The 18,946-nt window shown below is 36.3% G+C and overlaps 2 protein-coding genes across 7 annotated transcripts in view; one reads left to right on the forward strand and one right to left on the reverse strand.

Annotated features, from left to right (window-relative positions):
* Window positions 1-785: 785 nt before the first annotated feature.
* Window positions 786-6,626, forward strand: LOC113508869. Its single transcript, XM_026892022.1, has 6 exons — window positions 786-1,353; window positions 1,787-1,955; window positions 2,691-2,905; window positions 4,527-4,652; window positions 5,225-5,409; window positions 6,006-6,626. The coding sequence occupies exons 1-6, from the start codon at window positions 1,124-1,126 to the stop codon at window positions 6,464-6,466; spliced, it is 1,386 nt and encodes a 461-aa protein (XP_026747823.1). The 5' UTR covers window positions 786-1,123; the 3' UTR covers window positions 6,467-6,626.
* A 5,805-nt stretch (window positions 6,627-12,431) lies between these two features.
* Window positions 12,432-18,946, reverse strand: part of LOC113508870 (cdc25-like protein phosphatase twine) — a 32,966-nt gene continuing 26,451 nt past the window's right edge. For 2 of the 6 annotated variants that reach the window (XM_026892024.1, XM_026892028.1), the window contains exons 2-5: window positions 16,985-17,561; window positions 15,310-16,198; window positions 14,205-14,538; window positions 12,432-14,117 (exon numbers count right to left, since the gene is read on the reverse strand). In XM_026892024.1, coding sequence (XP_026747825.1) covers window positions 13,898-14,117; window positions 14,205-14,538; window positions 15,310-16,198; window positions 16,985-17,561 — 2,020 coding nt within the window. In that variant the 3' untranslated portion in view covers window positions 12,432-13,897. The other 4 variants (XM_026892025.1, XM_026892026.1, XM_026892027.1 and 1 more) reach the window with 4 other exon arrangements.

The following is an 18,946-nucleotide window of genomic DNA, read 5'->3' on the forward strand; positions in this document are numbered from 1 at the left end:
CTAATATTAGAAAAACCTAAAGTTTGTGATGTTGTAGGAGGTAATCTCAGGATGTACTGAACCAAATTTGGGAGCTCTTTTTAATATAGAGCCAGGTTATATATGAATGTCATAGGCATTAAAAGTAAACGTGAATCTTCATATTTAAGAACGTGATGTAAAATAACACAGCCTTGATAAATCTAAGTATTTCAGAACTTTGATGACCCCTAATCATAAGTTGTGTTTTTGTACTCTCTCTTTAATTACTTCAAAAGCATTTAAAATCTAATTGGACTGTGAATGAAAGCATTTTCTTCATTTGCGTGTTGTCTCAAAATGATCACGTTTCTTCATAATTGGTTTATAGTTTTTACCCATATAATATGAAGGTTTATTAACATGTATTGTATTGTTAGTTTCTAAATATATCTAACAATGTTTCCATCACAAATACACTTTAAATGGTCGAATCAAAATTACTTTACTCTATGTTTATTTAAAATATCACAATACTCTATAATTATTAATACTTCATTTTTTAGCAGGTTTATGAATTATTGTGAACATTATTAGTTAATAAGTCAGAAGTTTGGTATACTAATAATCATCGTAAAGGCCTTAAAAAACTTAATTTCTAACCTTGACGTTCTGAAATACTTTTTTAACGAAAGGCGATTACATTGGCCGCCAATTTTACGTTAGATTTACTGTCATGACAAACGAATCATAAACTGTTTTGATGTTATGAAACCGTTTTATCGGTTTTATATAAACTTGGAAGCATCGAGATTCATCAATAATTGTATTAGCTACCTTAATGGGTCGTCGCAGACTCAAAGGGGCATACATAATCTTATAGAGATGACCTATTTAACTGAGAGCGCCTGACCGAAATGTGTTAGCAACGTTACGTGATCACAACCTGTTGCTATTCTGTTTTGTAAGGCGTTTCGGTTTGTGTTTTATTTTGTAAATTTCGATAAGGTGAATCATCACTTATTTTAACTTTTAAATACTAACCATGGGTCTTTTCTAACATTCATTTACTTTTCCTTTCTGTTTCGTATTCCTTTGTTTTTACGACTGCGTGCAACATTTTAACCAAAGTTTGAAACCAGGCATCATATCTTCTTTCAGTAAAATGTATCGTTCTGAACGCTGGCCCGAGGAAGATACCGACCCTCCTCGCTCTCGAGCATCTTCTAGAAGAAGCTCAGTCACACTCTCCCGTAGAAACAGCGTCAAGAAGGAGAAAGAAGTAAAGAAGTCTCCCCTGAACTCTGCTCCTTCTTCTGCTACTTCTACACCCAAGAAGACAGTGAAACCGCAGAATTTAGATTTTGTTGTTACCGGGAAGCAGATTCTGAAGAGGTAAGTTTTTGGAAAACTTTTAGGAAACTAATAGATATTTACAGCAACGGTATTAAGTAGTCTGGTATAGTGTAGCGCTACTTAATTTAGTTATCTCACTTGATCTTCAGAGCCAATTAGGCATTGGAAAACTAAAACGCCAGACACAAAAAGTATAGCAACGCACTCTCTCTATCAATCGAAAATCGTATAAATTTAACGGCAGGCGCACTTTTTAGAATAAGAGGAAGTAAATTATTATTTACACTTAAATTAATTTTGAAATCATCATTTTTTTTAATAAAGGCTTATTACACGAAATTGCAACACTTTTCACGTGCCTGACTTATTTCTTTTGACTATGATTTACTATTTTACTTAGAACACAAACTTTAGCAAAAACTAATTTATTTTTCAATTCTCCTTCCTACACTTTGAATACATTCACCAGCAGATCAGACCGCGCGAACTCCCTCCCGGGAACATACCACAGACGGCAGTCTGACTCCGTGGCTGTGAAGAGCAAGAAGCTGGTGGAGGGCAGACGGGTTCCGCATGTGGCCACAGCTCCCAGGAGTCAGGAGACCTCGCAAGAGGATGATATGTCCTTGGATTTGTCGCAGGTGAGGAGCAGTCGTAGCCTTGTGGCTCTAAAATAATAATTAAAACCTCATTGGTGATAAATAGTTCGCAACCTCATTCATAAAACCTATATAGTTACTATTCGCGCCAATACCGGCTGGTTGGAAAATAGAAGCGCGGGTATATTTGAATTTAGAATAGTGGATTATAAGTTTGAAGATGGTCGTGTTCCTAAGTGATTATTGCGTAATATTAAAGTTAGTGATTGTTGAGGCGTAATTATTTTGATGATTGTGTTGTTAATATTGTGAATATAGATTGTGTAAAGTGACTTAATAATGTGTAGTGATTGGACAGCGCAAGGCTGGGGAGTTTGTTGCGCCGTTTGTTCTCTCCAGCGCGCTTAGCAAGCGGTGACGGGCGGGCGTTGTTGGGAATATGTCCAGATAGGGTTAGGATTAAAACGATAATGAGATATTGAGGAGTGAATAAGTGTTTTACTGAATACCCTATCTTAATGATGGCTATCCTGACACCCAAAAGAGCCAAGCCGACATACGAGTATATTTTTGTTTTGAATCTCGATATGACGATTACTAATATTTTGGACAACAGAAATAACAAGTAGCAATATCTACATACGATACAATGTCTAAGGAAAGACGGACAGACGGGTGGCTACATCCAATAAAAAAAGAAATCATAGAATAAATCGTAAAATCCCCATACCAAAATCACCACCCGATCCAACTCAGAATCTCCACTTCAATCTCCAGGTATCGGACTTCGAGGACACAAACTCCAAGTACGGCATGAAGCAGTTCCAGGCGCTCGCCACGTCCACTCCCAAACCGAGGCTGAAGGGGCGCAGCACCTCCCTGCAGAGCCAGCTGCACTCGCAGCGCGTCGAGAGCCGGAGGGCCACCAGCGTTCTCGACAAAACCACCAGCAAGGATAGCTTCAAGACTTCCACAAGTAGTAGTCCTCATAGGTAAGATTTTAGACTTAAAAATTTTTGTTTATCACGTTTAAACGACACATTTTTATTTAGTCCTAGATTTTCGCCCGCGGCTTCGCCCGCGTCGAGGTCGGTTGTATCGCGTTTCCAAGAGATCTCTTCAAAAGTCCGGGATAAAAACTATCCTATGTTCTTTCTCAAGGTCAACTGTATCTCTGTACCAAATTTCATTAAAATCATTTCGGTGGTTTAGACGTGAAAGCAAACAGACAGACAGATAGAGTTACTTTCGCATTTATAATATTAAGTAGGGATAGACACTAGCTGTTAGCTGCGACTACGTCCGCGGGGACTTCAGTTTACCGTTTCCAATAAAAAGTTTCCTCAAAATGCTTCCAGTTTTTGCGTGAGCAACTATACTATGAACCCCGTTACCCACTTAAAAATAAAATAACCGTAAACCGCTGTGCATATTTCAAAGTAGTAGGTAGTTCATTTTAAAAATAACTTTTAACTAACTATTAACTTTTATAACACCTATTACCGAATAGGGATGATGACATTTTCCGTCTTGTAGTTTTTAGTATAATAATGTTTACGTATTTTTTTGTTTGTCCCGCAAACATAAATTTACCAAATTACAGTGAATGAAACTTACGCGTGACGTCACGATTGAGTATAAATTTTACTCTATCATTACGTCACAAGCCCCCTCTCGTAAACTTTAATTAAAGCAGCAAATTTTTGTCAATTGTAGTTTTTCTGAAAAAGGAAAAAATACGTATCTCATACTTCTCAATTATATAACTGAGGGACTTTTTTTTTTTTATATAGCCTGTTTTAGATCCCACTGCTGGGCAAAGGCCTCCCCCTTACTGAGGGATTAATGAGATTTTTTCTTTTTATACCCAGTGATCATCCCTATTACTAATGCCCCTTAATTTTACGTATGTTTGTCTTGAGTCTAGTGTCTTGAAACCGCTACACAAGGATCGAACTCCTTAGCTATCTTTAACAATAAAAAAAAAAAAGAAATATACATATTTATCCTACTACTATTATAAAGGCGAAAGTTTGTAAGTATGGATGTATGGATGTTTGTTACTCTTTCACGTAAAAACTACTGAATGGATTTGAATGAAACTTTACCACAATATAGCTCAGAATAACACATAGGCTACAATTTTTGAGGTTTCTAATGTGAGGTCGTAAAAAAACACATTTTTTGCGCTTACATTGCAAACGCTGACTGAATCCTACAAGATAGATAGAAGGCAGGTATAAATTATAACTTATATCTTCTAACCACGCGGACGAAGTCGCGGGCAACAGCTAGTACGATATATATATACTGGCCTGTTGGTCTAGTGGTTAGTGACCCTGACTGCTATACCGGAGGTCGTGGGTTCGATTCCCGCCCAGGATAACTGTTGTGTGATGAGCATGACCATTTGTTCTGTGTCTGGGTGTAATTTATCTATATTATGTATGTAGTTAGAAATATATAAGTATGTTTATCAGTTGTCTAGTACTCATAATACAAGCTCTGCTTAGTTTGAGAGTAGATGGCGTTGTGTGAAAGTTGTGAAATATTTATTTATTTATATTTACAAAACAAAAGCTAACCTCTTTAATAAAACCCTTCCCACCTCAGATACGGCACTGAGCTGGACTACTCGTCAGTGTCCCCGGAGTACTCCGGACAGTCGTCAGCAGACCTGTCCCCTACCAGAGCTTCGCAGCAGCTCTCTCCCAGGAGTCAAGATCTTCAGGTGTCCAGGTAAAGCCGACAGGACCTGGAGCGTCCCTCTATATAGTGAATTATGCGTGCCAAAAGCTTGTCTTGAGATTTTAGATTATTTTCCCACGTTTTTATACACTCACTTCCTTGTTTGTATGCGTGTTTGTCGTTCCGGTTGGATTTTTGCAACTCAATTTTGAGGCACTATCCGATAAGCTAGCAGGCTGAAATTATCAGGCTAGCTTCGAACCCGATGACAATGCAATTTACAACTATAAAAACGGCGGGACCGATTGATTAAATTTTAATGGAGTGACCATCGAAAATTTTTAAATCTATTTTTCTTTATCATTAATTTCCATATGACCTATAAAAAGGGTGGAACGATTTGCTATTTTTTTAATGAAAAACTTATTTTTTAATTTATCGGGGTGCCCGGCTAGTTTCGGCCCCAACCGGATTCCTCATAATCACTGCTTAAAGACTCCGGTTGGCTCCGAAACTAGTCGGGCACCCCCGATAAAATACGCGTGAGTAAACCGTTACATCATTTAATAATGAATTTAAAAACGTTTGTATTCCGTTTTTTTTTAATCTATTATTTAATCCAGTTGCTGTGTCAGCACGTGGGCTGACTGCAGTGAACCGGACACCAAGTTGGATCAGCTCTGCGACGGCGAGTGGTCCTCGTTTTGGGCGAACTACAATAATTCTGTGGCAAAGGTCCCCATGAAGAGCTACTACGACCAGTGCCCAACGCCATACAGGACAGAAAACTTCGAATTGGCTGACTTCGGTGAGAATTTCCCCACGTTTTTATAAACTCACTTTCTTGTTTGTTTGTTTGTATGTTTGTTTGTCGTTCCGCTTGGATTTTTGCAGCTCAATGTTGAGGCACTTCCCGATAAGCCAGCAGGCTGAAATTTTCAGTATATGAAGGATTGCAACACATGGCCATACACCGGCACAAAAACTCGGATGACGTAGCACGGCGGTTCAGGTTTAGTCAGTAAAAGTCTGACCCTACTCATTTCCTCGGCATGTTAAATTGTGGGTCCCGGCTGTTATTCATACATCTTTGACAGTCGTTGAAGGTCGTCAGAAGCTTGAAAGTCTGACGACCAGCCTCACTAAGGGGTATCGTGTTGTCTGTAACTGGGTTGAGGAGGTCAAAAAAAAGGCAGTCGTGATAGCACTTTTGTATCTTTGTATGTATATGTCTTGAACAGAATTACATCTTAAGACGACATTTTACATGTTTCAACAAAAACATTATATTTTGAGTCAAATCTAAATAGACATGTTTGAATAAAACTGTCTTAAGAGCTAGGGTTTAAGAAGCAGTATATATTTACCTTGATTTTAATCATGTTAATAAAATTATTATTCTAGAATTCTCCGACGGCTCTCGAAAACGATCCCCAGACAACATTGAAGTCATAAACAACATTATTCGCAACCAAGGACTGCATTTAACGCCGCGAGAAACACAAAACATTATCAAATGCGCTCATCTACTCGGTAATGTACTATCGAAAGCCATCGACCGATGCTCAAAATCCGACGAAACCACAGAACTTATAACGAAAAAGAAAACACTAAAACTAGATCTGAAAGAGACAAGCATACCTGTTGAGGTTAAGGAGGAAAAGAGATGCGAGACTGTCACGACCCAAACTGACATTTCGTTGCCGAACACGAAAAGCGCGCCAAGAATTTTCGAGAATATTCTACGTCAGCTGTCGCGAAGTTCGATTGATGTCGATAAAATTGAAAAGGTTGATAAGGAGAAGGAGAAAGAGAAAGAGAAAGAAAAGAGTGAGAAAGAAAGTACGGAAAAGAAAGAGGAATGAGATTGTTGTGATTTTTAAAGCGAGTTCTCTGTGAATACTAAGTTTTTTTGTTTGTCACTTAACATATCTCCGGGCAGTGTCAAGGCACTGGTCAAGTGTGCTTTCTCATTATAATAATATTCTGTAAAAGAATAATATAATAATAATAATATTGGACAACTCTCACACAACGCCATCTAGTCTCAAAGTCAGCAAAGCTTGTATTACGAGTACTAGACAACTGATAAACATACTTATATATTTCTAAATACATACATAATATAGATAAATTACACCCAGACACAGAACAAATGATCGTGCTCATCACACAAACATTTGTCCTGAGTGGGAATCGAACCCACGACCTCCGGTATAGCATTCAGGGTCACTAACCACTAGACCAAAAGGCCCGTCAAGAAGTCGACAGACATAACTTTTTTGTCTCTAGAGAGCGCTTAGACTTAATTTTCAGTATTTTAGGGTCCATAGACTAGATAACTCGCATGTAGACGAAGCCTTGTCAAAGTAAAACTGAAATGAAGAACAAGGCCCCAATTCTGCTATTTACAACGGCTGATGAATCAATGAAATTTGGCTTAAAATTACAATTTTCATATTCTCTTAAGCATTTTTCAACACAATAATTGTAAATCCAGTAAGGGACGATATACTCAAGGTCAATACAATTAACTTCCAATTATTGTGTTGGCAACATGCTTAAGAGAATAGGAATAATTTCAAATTTAATTCAATTGCCATTCATCGGCCATTTTAAAATAGCAGTATCGGGGCCCAGAAAAGTCCCTTAATCCTCAAAAAATTAGTGCTGTCAAATCTATTTATTATCTACATTTAATTAAATACATTACATTATAATTATGTGTCTATTATATTTTTGTAAATAATATCTATTGTAAATAATATCTGTTGTAATTAACATAATAATTAGCCAATAATCTCATATGTAATTAATGTTGTTCTGTTACAATACAATTTTGTTGAATTTGGTTTTATCAAGCCAGTATAATATCTACATTGTGCCCATGTGCGGTCATGACACGACACAATCAGAAATTGTTGAAACCTTGAAAGAGATTGAGAGAATAAAAAAACATGAACAAAATTGAAATAAGCAGCGTTGAATATAACTATTTAAAAGCTGTTTTTAGCGTAGATAAATAATTGTAAATTTTATATTCTATAAATTTCTTAATATGTTTTACCAAATGAAATATCTCTTATTGCAAGTGCAAAAAAGGAGAAGGAAATAAAAGGAAATATTGGCCCGTTACCCTTTAAAAGTAAAATACGCTTAGATAGGACAAGCATTTGTGTGATCCACGAATGCTTGTCCTGAGTCTGGGTGTCTTGTGCATGTGACTTGAATGTTTGTAAAACACAAGACACAAGGATTCAATGACTTAGGGCGGGAGTCGTTTTTAAAAAAAAGAAACAACGGTTTTAAACCAAAGAAAAGAGTTAATATTTTATTAGCTTTAAATGTATTCTAGATTATAATATATTACCAATCCATATATATATTACGTATATTATATATATCTATTACGTATATTATATTATATATATCTGACACCAAGTACTTACCATCTGACACCAAGTACTTACCGTCTAACACCAAGTACTTACCATCTGACACCAAGTACTTACCGTCTAACACCAAGTACTTACCATCTGACACCAAGTACTTACCGTCTAACACCAAGTACTTACCATCTGACACCAAGTACTTACCGTCTAACACCAAGTACTTACCATCTGACACCAAGTACTTACCATCTGACACCAAGTACTTACCATCTGACACCAAGTACTTACCGTCTAACACCAAGTACTTACCATCGGACACCAAGTACTTACCATCGGACACCAAGTACTTACCATCTGACACCAAGTACTTACCATCTGACACCAAGTACTTACCATCTGACACCAAGTACTTACCATCCAACACCAAGTACTTACCATCTAAAACCAAGTACTTACCATCCAACACCAAGTACTTACCATCCAACACCAAGTACTTACCATCCAACACCAAGTACTTACCATCCAACACCAAGTACTTACCATCCAACACCAAGTACTTACCATCCAACACCAAGTACTTACCATCCAACACCAAGTACTTACCATTGTATCGAATCCCTCAAAGATGAATAATTTTCCCTGTTTTTTCCACATTTTCCATTGTATCTTCGCTCCTATTAGTTGCAGCGTGATGGTATATAGCCTAAAACCTTCCTCGATGAATGTTCTATTCAACACTAAAATACTTTTTCAATTTGAACCAGTAGTTCCTGAGATTAGCGCGTTCAAACAAACAAACAAACTCTTCAGCTTTATATATTAGTAAAGATTAAGTTTAAATACAAAGACACTAAGATTATTTTTAAAAAAATGGTGTATACTTCAGTATAAGTGTTATAAACTATTTATATGTTGTTGACTGTAGGTATATATAGACAAGTTATGATTCTATGATTTCAAATGATTAACAAGAAACTGCTCTGAGGGCTCCATCGTTAAGTATTTGTTGCAATAGCTGCTACAGAAAGACATTAGGGCTTAATTAGTTTCCGATTTTACCCTTGTGGTACGAAACGTCAAAATTGTACATTGTCTTTACCGACGTATAGACAGTGAAGCCTCAGTAATATGTTCAAGTTTTAACCCTTTCGATGCGGTACCCTAAAACAGATTGATGCGAATGATTTGTTACTTGCATACATGAATACTTGTAGTGATGTTACTTGTCTCATGACGATCTTAATGTATAAATCTAAGCTATCTATGTTACAAATAAATGAATGTTGATATTTCAGTTGTTTTAATACATTATCACTAGTTTTTGCTCTCTGCTTTGCTTGCCTGGATTTCCTCCTTAAACTATTTTTTATTAAAGTAAGCCTGTGAATTGTGATCCAAGATGTCAGCTACGTCGTGATATTACCCACAATGGACAAGTATTTGTGTGATCCACGAATGCTTGTCCTGAGTCTGGGTGTCTTGTGCATGTGACTTGAATGTTTGTGAAACACCCCGCGTTGTGAAGATTTCATTATTTTTCTTCATTCGGTGACTTGCGGTGAGTAGTGCAATTATTAGGTCATCAAAATAATACTTCAAAAGACATATATTTCACATAATTTATTAAAAAATATAACTAAACATTCACAATTAGTTGTCTATGCTACAGTTTTATACAGTATATATTATTCTATTGTAATTTAGTTAATATGGCCTAAACCTGAGTACCGAGGCACACTTAGCGGGAATGGCACACGCAGGGATATAAATTCTAGTCAAATCTGTTCATCTTAAATATTTACAATATTCAAATCGTTCATATTGGTTTTATTCTTGTTTTGTATTATAGTAGTTATGTAGTACTAGCTGTTGCCCGCGTAAAGTTTCATATAAACTCTCACCCCCCATTCGGTTAATAAGTAGCCTATGTGTTTCTCAGGCGATAGACTATCCTAGTACCAAATTTCATTTCAATCGGTTTAGTAGTTCGGTAAGTAGTAGAGTAAGCCCAAATAACGCTTTTGAGTATGAATTTAAATAACTTTTATAATGAAAGATTAGATGACAATTAGAGATTATTAGAAGCACTATTTTCTCACATAATTATGATCACACCATCTCACAGATAATACATTATTCAAGTCGAAATTGACAATCGTGGTCATTAATTAAATATGAGAGATATTCACAGATCAGTGGGACAGTTAACTGTATTAGTCAATTTTAACTGTATAACATACGAAACAAGAATAAAACCAATTAAACTCTTATATTAGCACTAATAAGCGTATTATTGATAAACTTAAGTATTAATAATAATTTCTTCGTTTATATATTCAAGTAATTTCCTTTATAATGTTGTTAACACTTGTAAATACAATGCGACGTATACAAACTGCTTCGTGGATGTCATAATGAAATTAGTGCAAATAGAAATATTGTCAGTGACGTAGCAGAATGTCTGTTGTGGCGTCGTATGCACAGAGTGAGTGATGACAACTGCAGTAGGAGACCAGAACTGAGATGAGATGACTTAGCAAATATTATGATATTATTGCAATTTTGAAAATTAATATTATTGGTGGTCCAAATTACACGGAATTATTAATACATAAGTTTAATTTATCAAAATAATTGGATTTGAATACATAAACAACTTTATTTAATTAAAATATAGAAATCTTAGTATAGAAACCCAATTATTAACTTAGAAATAACCGAAAAATATAGATATTTAGATAAAATAATTCTAAAAACATAATGAAGCGTAGTTTATTGCGATTTTTGGACAAAACAAAATAAACAAAAATTAAAATTTCGAAAAATGCGTTTTTGAATCGTTACAAATGTTTATAATACTTTAAAAGAATGTTTGTCAGTCGTCAAGTCATTACAGTTGTGACGCAGTCTTACTATGTGATACTGTGTCACAGTAACATGTGTTGTGTTGTCAGATAGACAGTCGCGAGGTGACATACTGGTGTTCAGCTGTCGGTGAGACTGGGAGCCCAATGTTACATAAAGAAGGGAGAAGGAGATATTTTTGAAAGAATGATTAGAGTTTAAGATAACTATTAACATTTGTAACAGTCAAAAACGTTAGTTAAATTGAATTAACAAAGAGAACTTAAATATTTTCACGGGATAACTATGGTTTAAAGCTTTTCATATATTTTTTTATAGTTATTGAAAGTCTTAATTTTATATGAAGTGTTTTCACTACATTTATAATACGCTGAATGAACTATCGCTACCTTTTTGGTGATATTAGGCTTGAGACAGGCGGACCGCGTTTCAGCTGCAATCCAACCGCAAATAGCAGTTCAATAGCAGTCGGCTTGTAATCGGACTGCACGTTTGGTTTGCTATTCTATTGCAATCGTGTCAACTGCATGTTAACTACAATTTGCCAACGAAATGCTCTCCGTCTGTCTAGAGCCTAAGCGAGAGTTTGAAACCGAATAGAAAACTTCAATTGTATGTGAATGACATTCCTCTCCGACAAGTGACGTGACTTTGACTTGTCAGTTCAATACATTTGAGTGATTCGTCAGCGTTAGCGAGGAGATGTGTAACTTGTATACAGATCTAGGACTTCAGTAGTTCTAAGAGATGTTCATGAGATAGCCACTTCAGCGTATTATAAAAGTACGAGTAAATAGGGTATTTGACTACAACTTATAATAGAAATCTGTTCAGTCCGTCTGACAGGTCTCCAAAATATATTGAATACGTATTTATCGTTTTATCACATCATTAAAAAGTTAGGAAGATTAAATGTATGGCAGTGGGGGCTAGTAACATCACTTGCTAGTAAATAGCGTACTGGTAAGTGACGTCACACGAGACTTTAATTCACTCTATGCAATTCATTTTTAGTTTACGAGATAAAGGAAAAAAATACGTTTCCAATATTTTTTGGAAATCTGTCTGATGGCCTAAACAGATTTATTTGTCAAATACCCTTTTTTAAAGAGGGAAATTTTAATTACAGGATCATATAGGTCTCTAAATATTAACATTATTGCAAAAGTCAAATGTTTCTAAACTAACAGATACGAGCTATAAGAGGTGGGAGATATTTATACACACTAGTGACACCCTTAGTGAGGAACGGCACTTAAAGTACCACTATGTTATGCTGTCTTGGCACTCCTATGCGTTACCAGTTGACAGTGAATTTGTAACTACATAATATGTCTTATGCCAATACTACAACGACACAAGTTGATCCATCACAGGTTAAGCTACGCTTGATGCGTTCGGTCCGTAGCTAGGTTTATGTCATAACGAGTTCTTCCGTGTTTCGGAAGGCACGTTAAATTGTGGATCCCAGCTGTTATTGCTACATCTTTGACAGTCGTTACAGGTAGTCAGAAGCTTGAATGTCTGACAACCAGTCTAAGGGGCATCATGTTACTCAGGTAACTGGGTTGACAGATAGGCAGTCCCTCCTTGTAAAACACTGGTACTTAGCTGAACCCGGTTGAACTGGAAGCCGACCACAACATAGTTTGTTGTCCTTGTCTAGCAACTGAAGGGTGAGCAAGACAGCATGATATAGTGTTTCCTAAACATCGTTCTACAATAAGGTCGTCATTCATTAAATTCTTTTGCAAGTCTAGTGCAGTTGATTATAAGAACTGTATTGAAACATCTGTTGTCAGATTCTTATGTTAGGTTTAGATTTTCTCAGTCTACGGCAGTTGGGAACTACATTTTGAAGTGCCCTACACTTGCAAAAGATCATATTTGTACTAATAACATAATAATAATAATTACTCATAATATGGCATCATTTACATACTTAAATCTAGAACCCAGATAAAAATTTGTCTTATTAAAATTCGAAAATAATAATAATATTAAAATTTTGAACAAAAAAAATGCTTTTTACATATTTCTTTTGAGAAATTGAATTTTTCTCGATATAATTTACAGAATTTTTCTAGTTTTTCTTTTGTTAACACAATTTCTAAAATGTCTACAGCAATATTTGCGCAATCATTGTCAAATCAAAAGCAATGATTGCACAAATTTTGCTCTCAATTGTTGTGCTTCTGCAAATACATAATTTTAGTGCAGATTAAGCTGAAGTTCAGTACGTATTGTCTATCAATTGTAATATCTTGTAAGTTTTAAATGATCTTTTTTAGAATTTCTCCTTAAGAATGTTATTTTGAAAATATTTTTGTAACAAGAACTATTGATTTTAATGCGATTTTCTATTGAATCATTTAAAATCATTTGCTATGTAATCTATTGTATCTTTAACTGTCAACATGCTATGGCTAGTTTTACATCATATATTTCTTATTTGTTTCTTCAGACGTCACTCTTAACAGACGCCATTTTGTAAACGGATTTAACACAATTTGAAACTCTTTCTCTCTAAGGATATCAATACATCACAATGCAATACAGATCTTAATCATTTCGACATCCGTTTCCTTTCGATTATAGGAACCAATACATCCGTAAATCCGTAACTCAATCTAATATCACTACATCATAACAGAGTGATTCTTTATAAAATAACACTAGTTAAGGTCATCATTATCCCCACCGACTGGTTCACGTCACTGTAATGCTAAAATGTTTCAATTCTAACGTCATCTTGTAATAGCCGTAGTACTTTACACGCTTAGATAACAATAATATTAAATCAAGCAATCTGCAGTAAGAGAATTGTGCTGAGGATAATGATGTTCTCAATCTGTGTTACTTTCGCTTACGGATCCAACATCCGTGACATCTGAATAACCATCACATCTCTTGATGTTGAGGTTAAATTTGTTCTACAACACACTCTAACCGAGAGACACTCAAGGTCACGTGACATGTCACTCACACACTCGATGTTCCAGCGATTCTGTCACTAATCGGTCACTTTCCAGTGACACGTTACAGTAAGAGTCGACTATTACTCTTATGCCGGTGTAGTCTGAGTTGTTGTTTGTGCGTCGGATCCAACATGGCTACGTATCCGGTCGGGGAGCAGAGGAGAGGGTGTCGCTGGTAGAAGCAGCGGTAACCTTCGTGTAGCAGGTAGACCTCTGGGTAGCGGAGAGATGGGTAGAGGTCCTTGTTCTTGGCGCGGTCTGACGAGCGGAGGAAGCGGAAGCTGTGGAGGGAGAACGGTTGTGTTAGATTTAATATCAGTGTATCATTACAAACGGTACAGATTCAATTAGGTTTAATATATACTTACAGTTTAGGCCCCCTCTCCAGCGAGAACTCACAGTGGAAGACCAGGATACTGCGTTTGTTGTCATCCTGTCTGTCTGCGGGCGGCGCGTTCATGAGGGTAAGGACTTGGGCCGGCGTGTACAAGTTGATGGCGTTCTGGATGTGACCGCCTTCGTACTCGTACGGGTAGCGGCAGTCTATAACCTGGAAGTCGCTGATGGTGTGTCGGTAGTCCCCCCGCAGCAGCGCGGCGAGCGTGTCGCAGGAGATGCTCTTGAGGTCGGGGTGAGCGCCGCGCGTCAGGGGGAGGGCGCAGGCGCGGGAGAAGTCGCCCGTCAGCGGGACGTCGGACAGAGCTAGGGAGAAAGTATGGGCTTAGACGGTGTACCAAGAATCAAGATCTTTATATTATGACTAAGAACTTTTTCAAACGCTGGGGAAAGCGAGGGGGTTAGACATTGTTAGAAAACTCAAGATCTTTAATAAGTTAGGACTTTTTCAAGCACTTTTCAACCGCTAAGGGAAGCAAAGGGTCAGAAGTTGTAAGACAAGACAAGAATTTAATAAGAAAGGACTTTTTTAGGCACTTTACAAATGTTACTATTAATGATTCTAGATGTGAAGTTCTAAATGTCGTTCTTATGGAATTCCGGTGAGAAACTTAGAAAAAAGGATTCGATAATTAGATGGGACTATAACCTTAAGCTGCTGCCGAATTAGTCGGTTTAATGCCTAAACTACTGAAATCTCTGACGTCATTGGTATTTAATTTACGCTTAACCTTGATAACTTGAAATAAAATACACAAAAAACTCAAATAATTCATAACTTTATTACTAACCACTTTTCCTAGCACGACTTTTTCTAAACTGTAATTTTATGGTTATTTTTTATACTCTAGCGTTAGGCGTGAGGGCTTGTTATTGGCTGTCTGATTACCGTTCAAAATTCGTCTTCGATGTTGTATAAATAAATAAATAATTCTAATAAGTAGCTTACTTTGACATCATAACAAACACTTTTACTCATCAAAATTGATACGTTTTCAAGTTTTCAAGACTAGATACCTATACTACTATCACAGCGCATTTAACAACTAAACTTTAAACTAGTAATATAATACTTACATCTCGTCATTGCCGACATGATAGAAGCATTATTCTCTGACAACGCTCTCTGTAGCACGGGCCTCTGCAGCCTCTCATCCTCAGGACTCTGGCAGTTAGATCTCCTTCTCTTGTTTGCCACAACAGTCTCACTCTGCTCCATTCTCTTCTGACTCCTCTTCTCAACACTAGGACTCTCAAGAATAGACAACAGAGACACTCTAGCTCTGCACTCCGGGTTGAAACTCAAACTCCTATTCAACGGTCTCCGTAGGAAATTCTTTTCGGTGACAACTGAAGACTTGATCTGTCCGGAGAGTAAGTCGTTGAAGTTCGCAACTTTTGGGGAATTAGATTCTTCAAATTCCAAGAACTGTTCATCTAATTCAGATATGAAACCGCTTTCCATTGACGTTTGTGATTCAAATGTGTGTAGTCCTTTTGTGATCGGTGACTGACTCATGGAACCCTGACTAAGAGATCCAATACTCGAATCACTTTTCTCATGACGTAATTTCGTTGGAGTTTCATTGAACTTCAAGGACTTTTTCGCTGCTTTCTTGATAGCTGGTGATGTGAATTCGAAATCGTCATCATCGAAGTTGAGCATTCGTGTAGCGGTGACTGTGGGCTTGTTGAAGCTGGTAGACGCTTCATCATCAGCTAAGGGTGCTCCGAAAACGAAATTCCTTGAAGTAATCTTTCTAGAAGACGATGCACGTCCTCTAGATATGATGTCAGGGCTATCGGTGGATATAATTTCGTATTTAGTGCACTCATCGAAATTATCGGCTTCGAATTCGGTTTCCAAGTCGTGGAGGCTTTCGAAGTCGTCGACTTCTTGTGGTTCCTTATCAGGCACGTAGAGATCCTGCTTTGGTGATTTGGGGAGAGTGTGTGTGAAATCCAGCTGAAAGTAGTTTAGTTTGTTAGGCGTGCTGTTGGATGTGGTGTGAGTCTTATTTTCTATAGTAATAGGGATGATGATTGGGTATAAGAAGAAAAAATCTCATTAGTCCCTCAGTTAGATAATTGAAAAGTATGAGACACGTATTTTTTCCTTTTTCAGAATAACTAGATTTGACAAAGATTAACTGCTTTAAAGTTTAGGAAAGGGGGCTTGTGACGTAACGATACAGTAAAATTTATACTTAATCGTGACGTCACGCATAGGTTTTATTTACTGTAATTTGGTCAAATTATGTTTAGGGACAAATAAAAAATACGTATCCATAATTATACAAAAAAACTACAAGACGGACACTGCAAAAAAAAAATTGTCATCATCCCTATTGAGATGGGAGTTTTGATCTTGTAGTACTGGCTTATGTGTTTTCTGAGTCACGTATATTGCATTCTAGCTTTTTTAATTTGATAGTAATAGGTTTTTGTTATTTTTGACTTGTTTAGGACTTAAAAAAACATGTTTGTTAATATTGAAGATTGTATCTTTAACTATATATATAACATAAGTTTTTGTTCCAGAAATGTTTCTTTTCAGATACACACCTGTATCTTATTCACTTAATTATATTTTCATTACTACAGAACAACTATGGAATCTTTAAGTGACAAAAACCTAAACTCAAAACTAAGTAACACTTAAATTCTACCACAAAAATATCAACTATGACCTATAAGTGACAAAAACCTCTACTCAGAATTAACTACCACTTAATATCTGAAGACAACTCACCTTGGTTGTAGACCAATTAGTGACCTTCTCCCTCGTAGCCTCAAAGCGTTCTCCAAACAGGAAGTCCCTCGTCTCCTCCTCAACATCCAACTTCAGCATGGTTTCGCTGAACGGAGAAGCATTCTCCTTGTTACTCATCTTGAACCGAGTCCGTTCTTCCATGACCTTTGTAATCCTTGACCGCTTAACCCTCGTAGTCAACGGAGACTCCCTGCTCAATGGAGAGGTCCTAGCTAACGGAGAGTTCATTAACAGCTTCAATGGTGAGTTGAAACTTTGTAACGGTGATTGGAATTTTGATGTATTTGGTAATGGAGAGTACTTTTGAGCTGATAACGGAGAATGGTTCCTTTGACTGGTTAACGGAGACTTTATTTTGTCGAGTGGTGACTTTGGTACTTGTATCTCTCCGAGTATTCTCCTCTTTGTTGGTGTGTATATCGGTGAGATTTGTGACTTTGAGAAGTCGATTGTGTGCGGGTTCATTTTAACTTTGTAGTTGTGTGTCAACGAGTCTTCTTGCTTGCGTTTCGTTCCATTGTTGCCGGAGTTTATTTTGAAATTTTCAGTGATTAATCTGGAAAGATAGAGAGGTTTCGGTTAGATTTGTTTATGTGTGTTAATATAAATGGTGATCATTTCTTAAGACTATCTATTACTTTTAAAAACACCACTCTTTAACATGTTTTTATTATAGAGGTTGTGAGATAAATCAATTCAAACAATATATCAGTTTAAGACTTAACTTTCAACCTTGATAGAGTATTAAAACTCAATTAATAAATAAATAGTTACCCTACCAAATAAAAAACCATAATCTAGTATTTAACATACAAAATTAGGAGAAAGAATTCCAAAAAGGTTTTATTCACTAAAAAACAGCTGGTCACCCAGAAGTCATGTGTTCATTGTCCTTACATATGTTCCAAAAACAGCTGATATGAAAAAAACAAAGTTAAATCAAAGAGTGACTGTGGGAGAATCAGAAAAGTACATCACAATAACTTTTTCTATAAACTAGAGCAGTCAACACATCAGAAATTAGTTTCACATGGTTATTGTACTAAAACATACCCTAAAATATACCTTTAAAGCAACCTTGAGGTCATGTGACCCGTCTCCGAAAATATCGCACTCGAAAACATCAAAAGCAGAAACATTTTAAAAGAAATACATCGGAGCTATAACAATAGATTTGACAGACCCCTTTTGGTATTTTTTTGTCCACTAACCTATCTATACTCGTAAATAAATCGATGTAACTGGTTTCACAAGAAGACAAACCCTTTTTCTTAACCCGACAGGCTCATTGTAAACTTATTCCGATTAAAAAAAGGTAACAAAAGACCAAACAGGGAAGTCTTCTTTTAACCTCTATGCACACAGTTTTAACACTAAATTCTCATGCGAAAGTTTAAGAACACGTTTTGTTGGCACTTGTGAGGAGTTTATGGAGGTGTTTGAATAGTATTTTAATTAAAATAATAATAGAAAAAGGGTAGTTACATCGGACTGTGAATCATCGCTGTAGACAAATTTCCGCGATTCGCGCTCTTTAGGTTAAGTTTTAAATGTCAAAAGTTGCAAGATCGAGGTATTGGTCGTTCTGCCTCTTGCGGTTTTGCTATGTTTGAAACAAAGGGGTTTACTTACTAATTACAGTATTCGGTTGTTTGATCGTATAATTTACGAAATTAGTAATATATTTTGAATATTGTTAACTTTTATCAAAATAGACGTGTAACTGCCTAATTTAGATTATAATAAATATGTCTTTCAATGTATGTAAAGTAGGAAGCCCCAATTGCTGCTAAGAAAATAAAATTACAATATTATTACAATAAATTGTTAAATAAATCCTAACCTAACGCATCTTATTTAAATATAATTCCAAAATCCGTTTACGAAGGTCGCAATAATAAGAAATATTAACATTTATCGGTTACTTTTCATTAGAATCAT

The sequence above is a fragment of the Trichoplusia ni genome, chromosome 3 (genome assembly GCF_003590095.1).
Source record: "Trichoplusia ni isolate ovarian cell line Hi5 chromosome 3, tn1, whole genome shotgun sequence".
NCBI classification, from domain to species: Eukaryota; Metazoa; Arthropoda; class Insecta; order Lepidoptera; family Noctuidae; genus Trichoplusia; species Trichoplusia ni.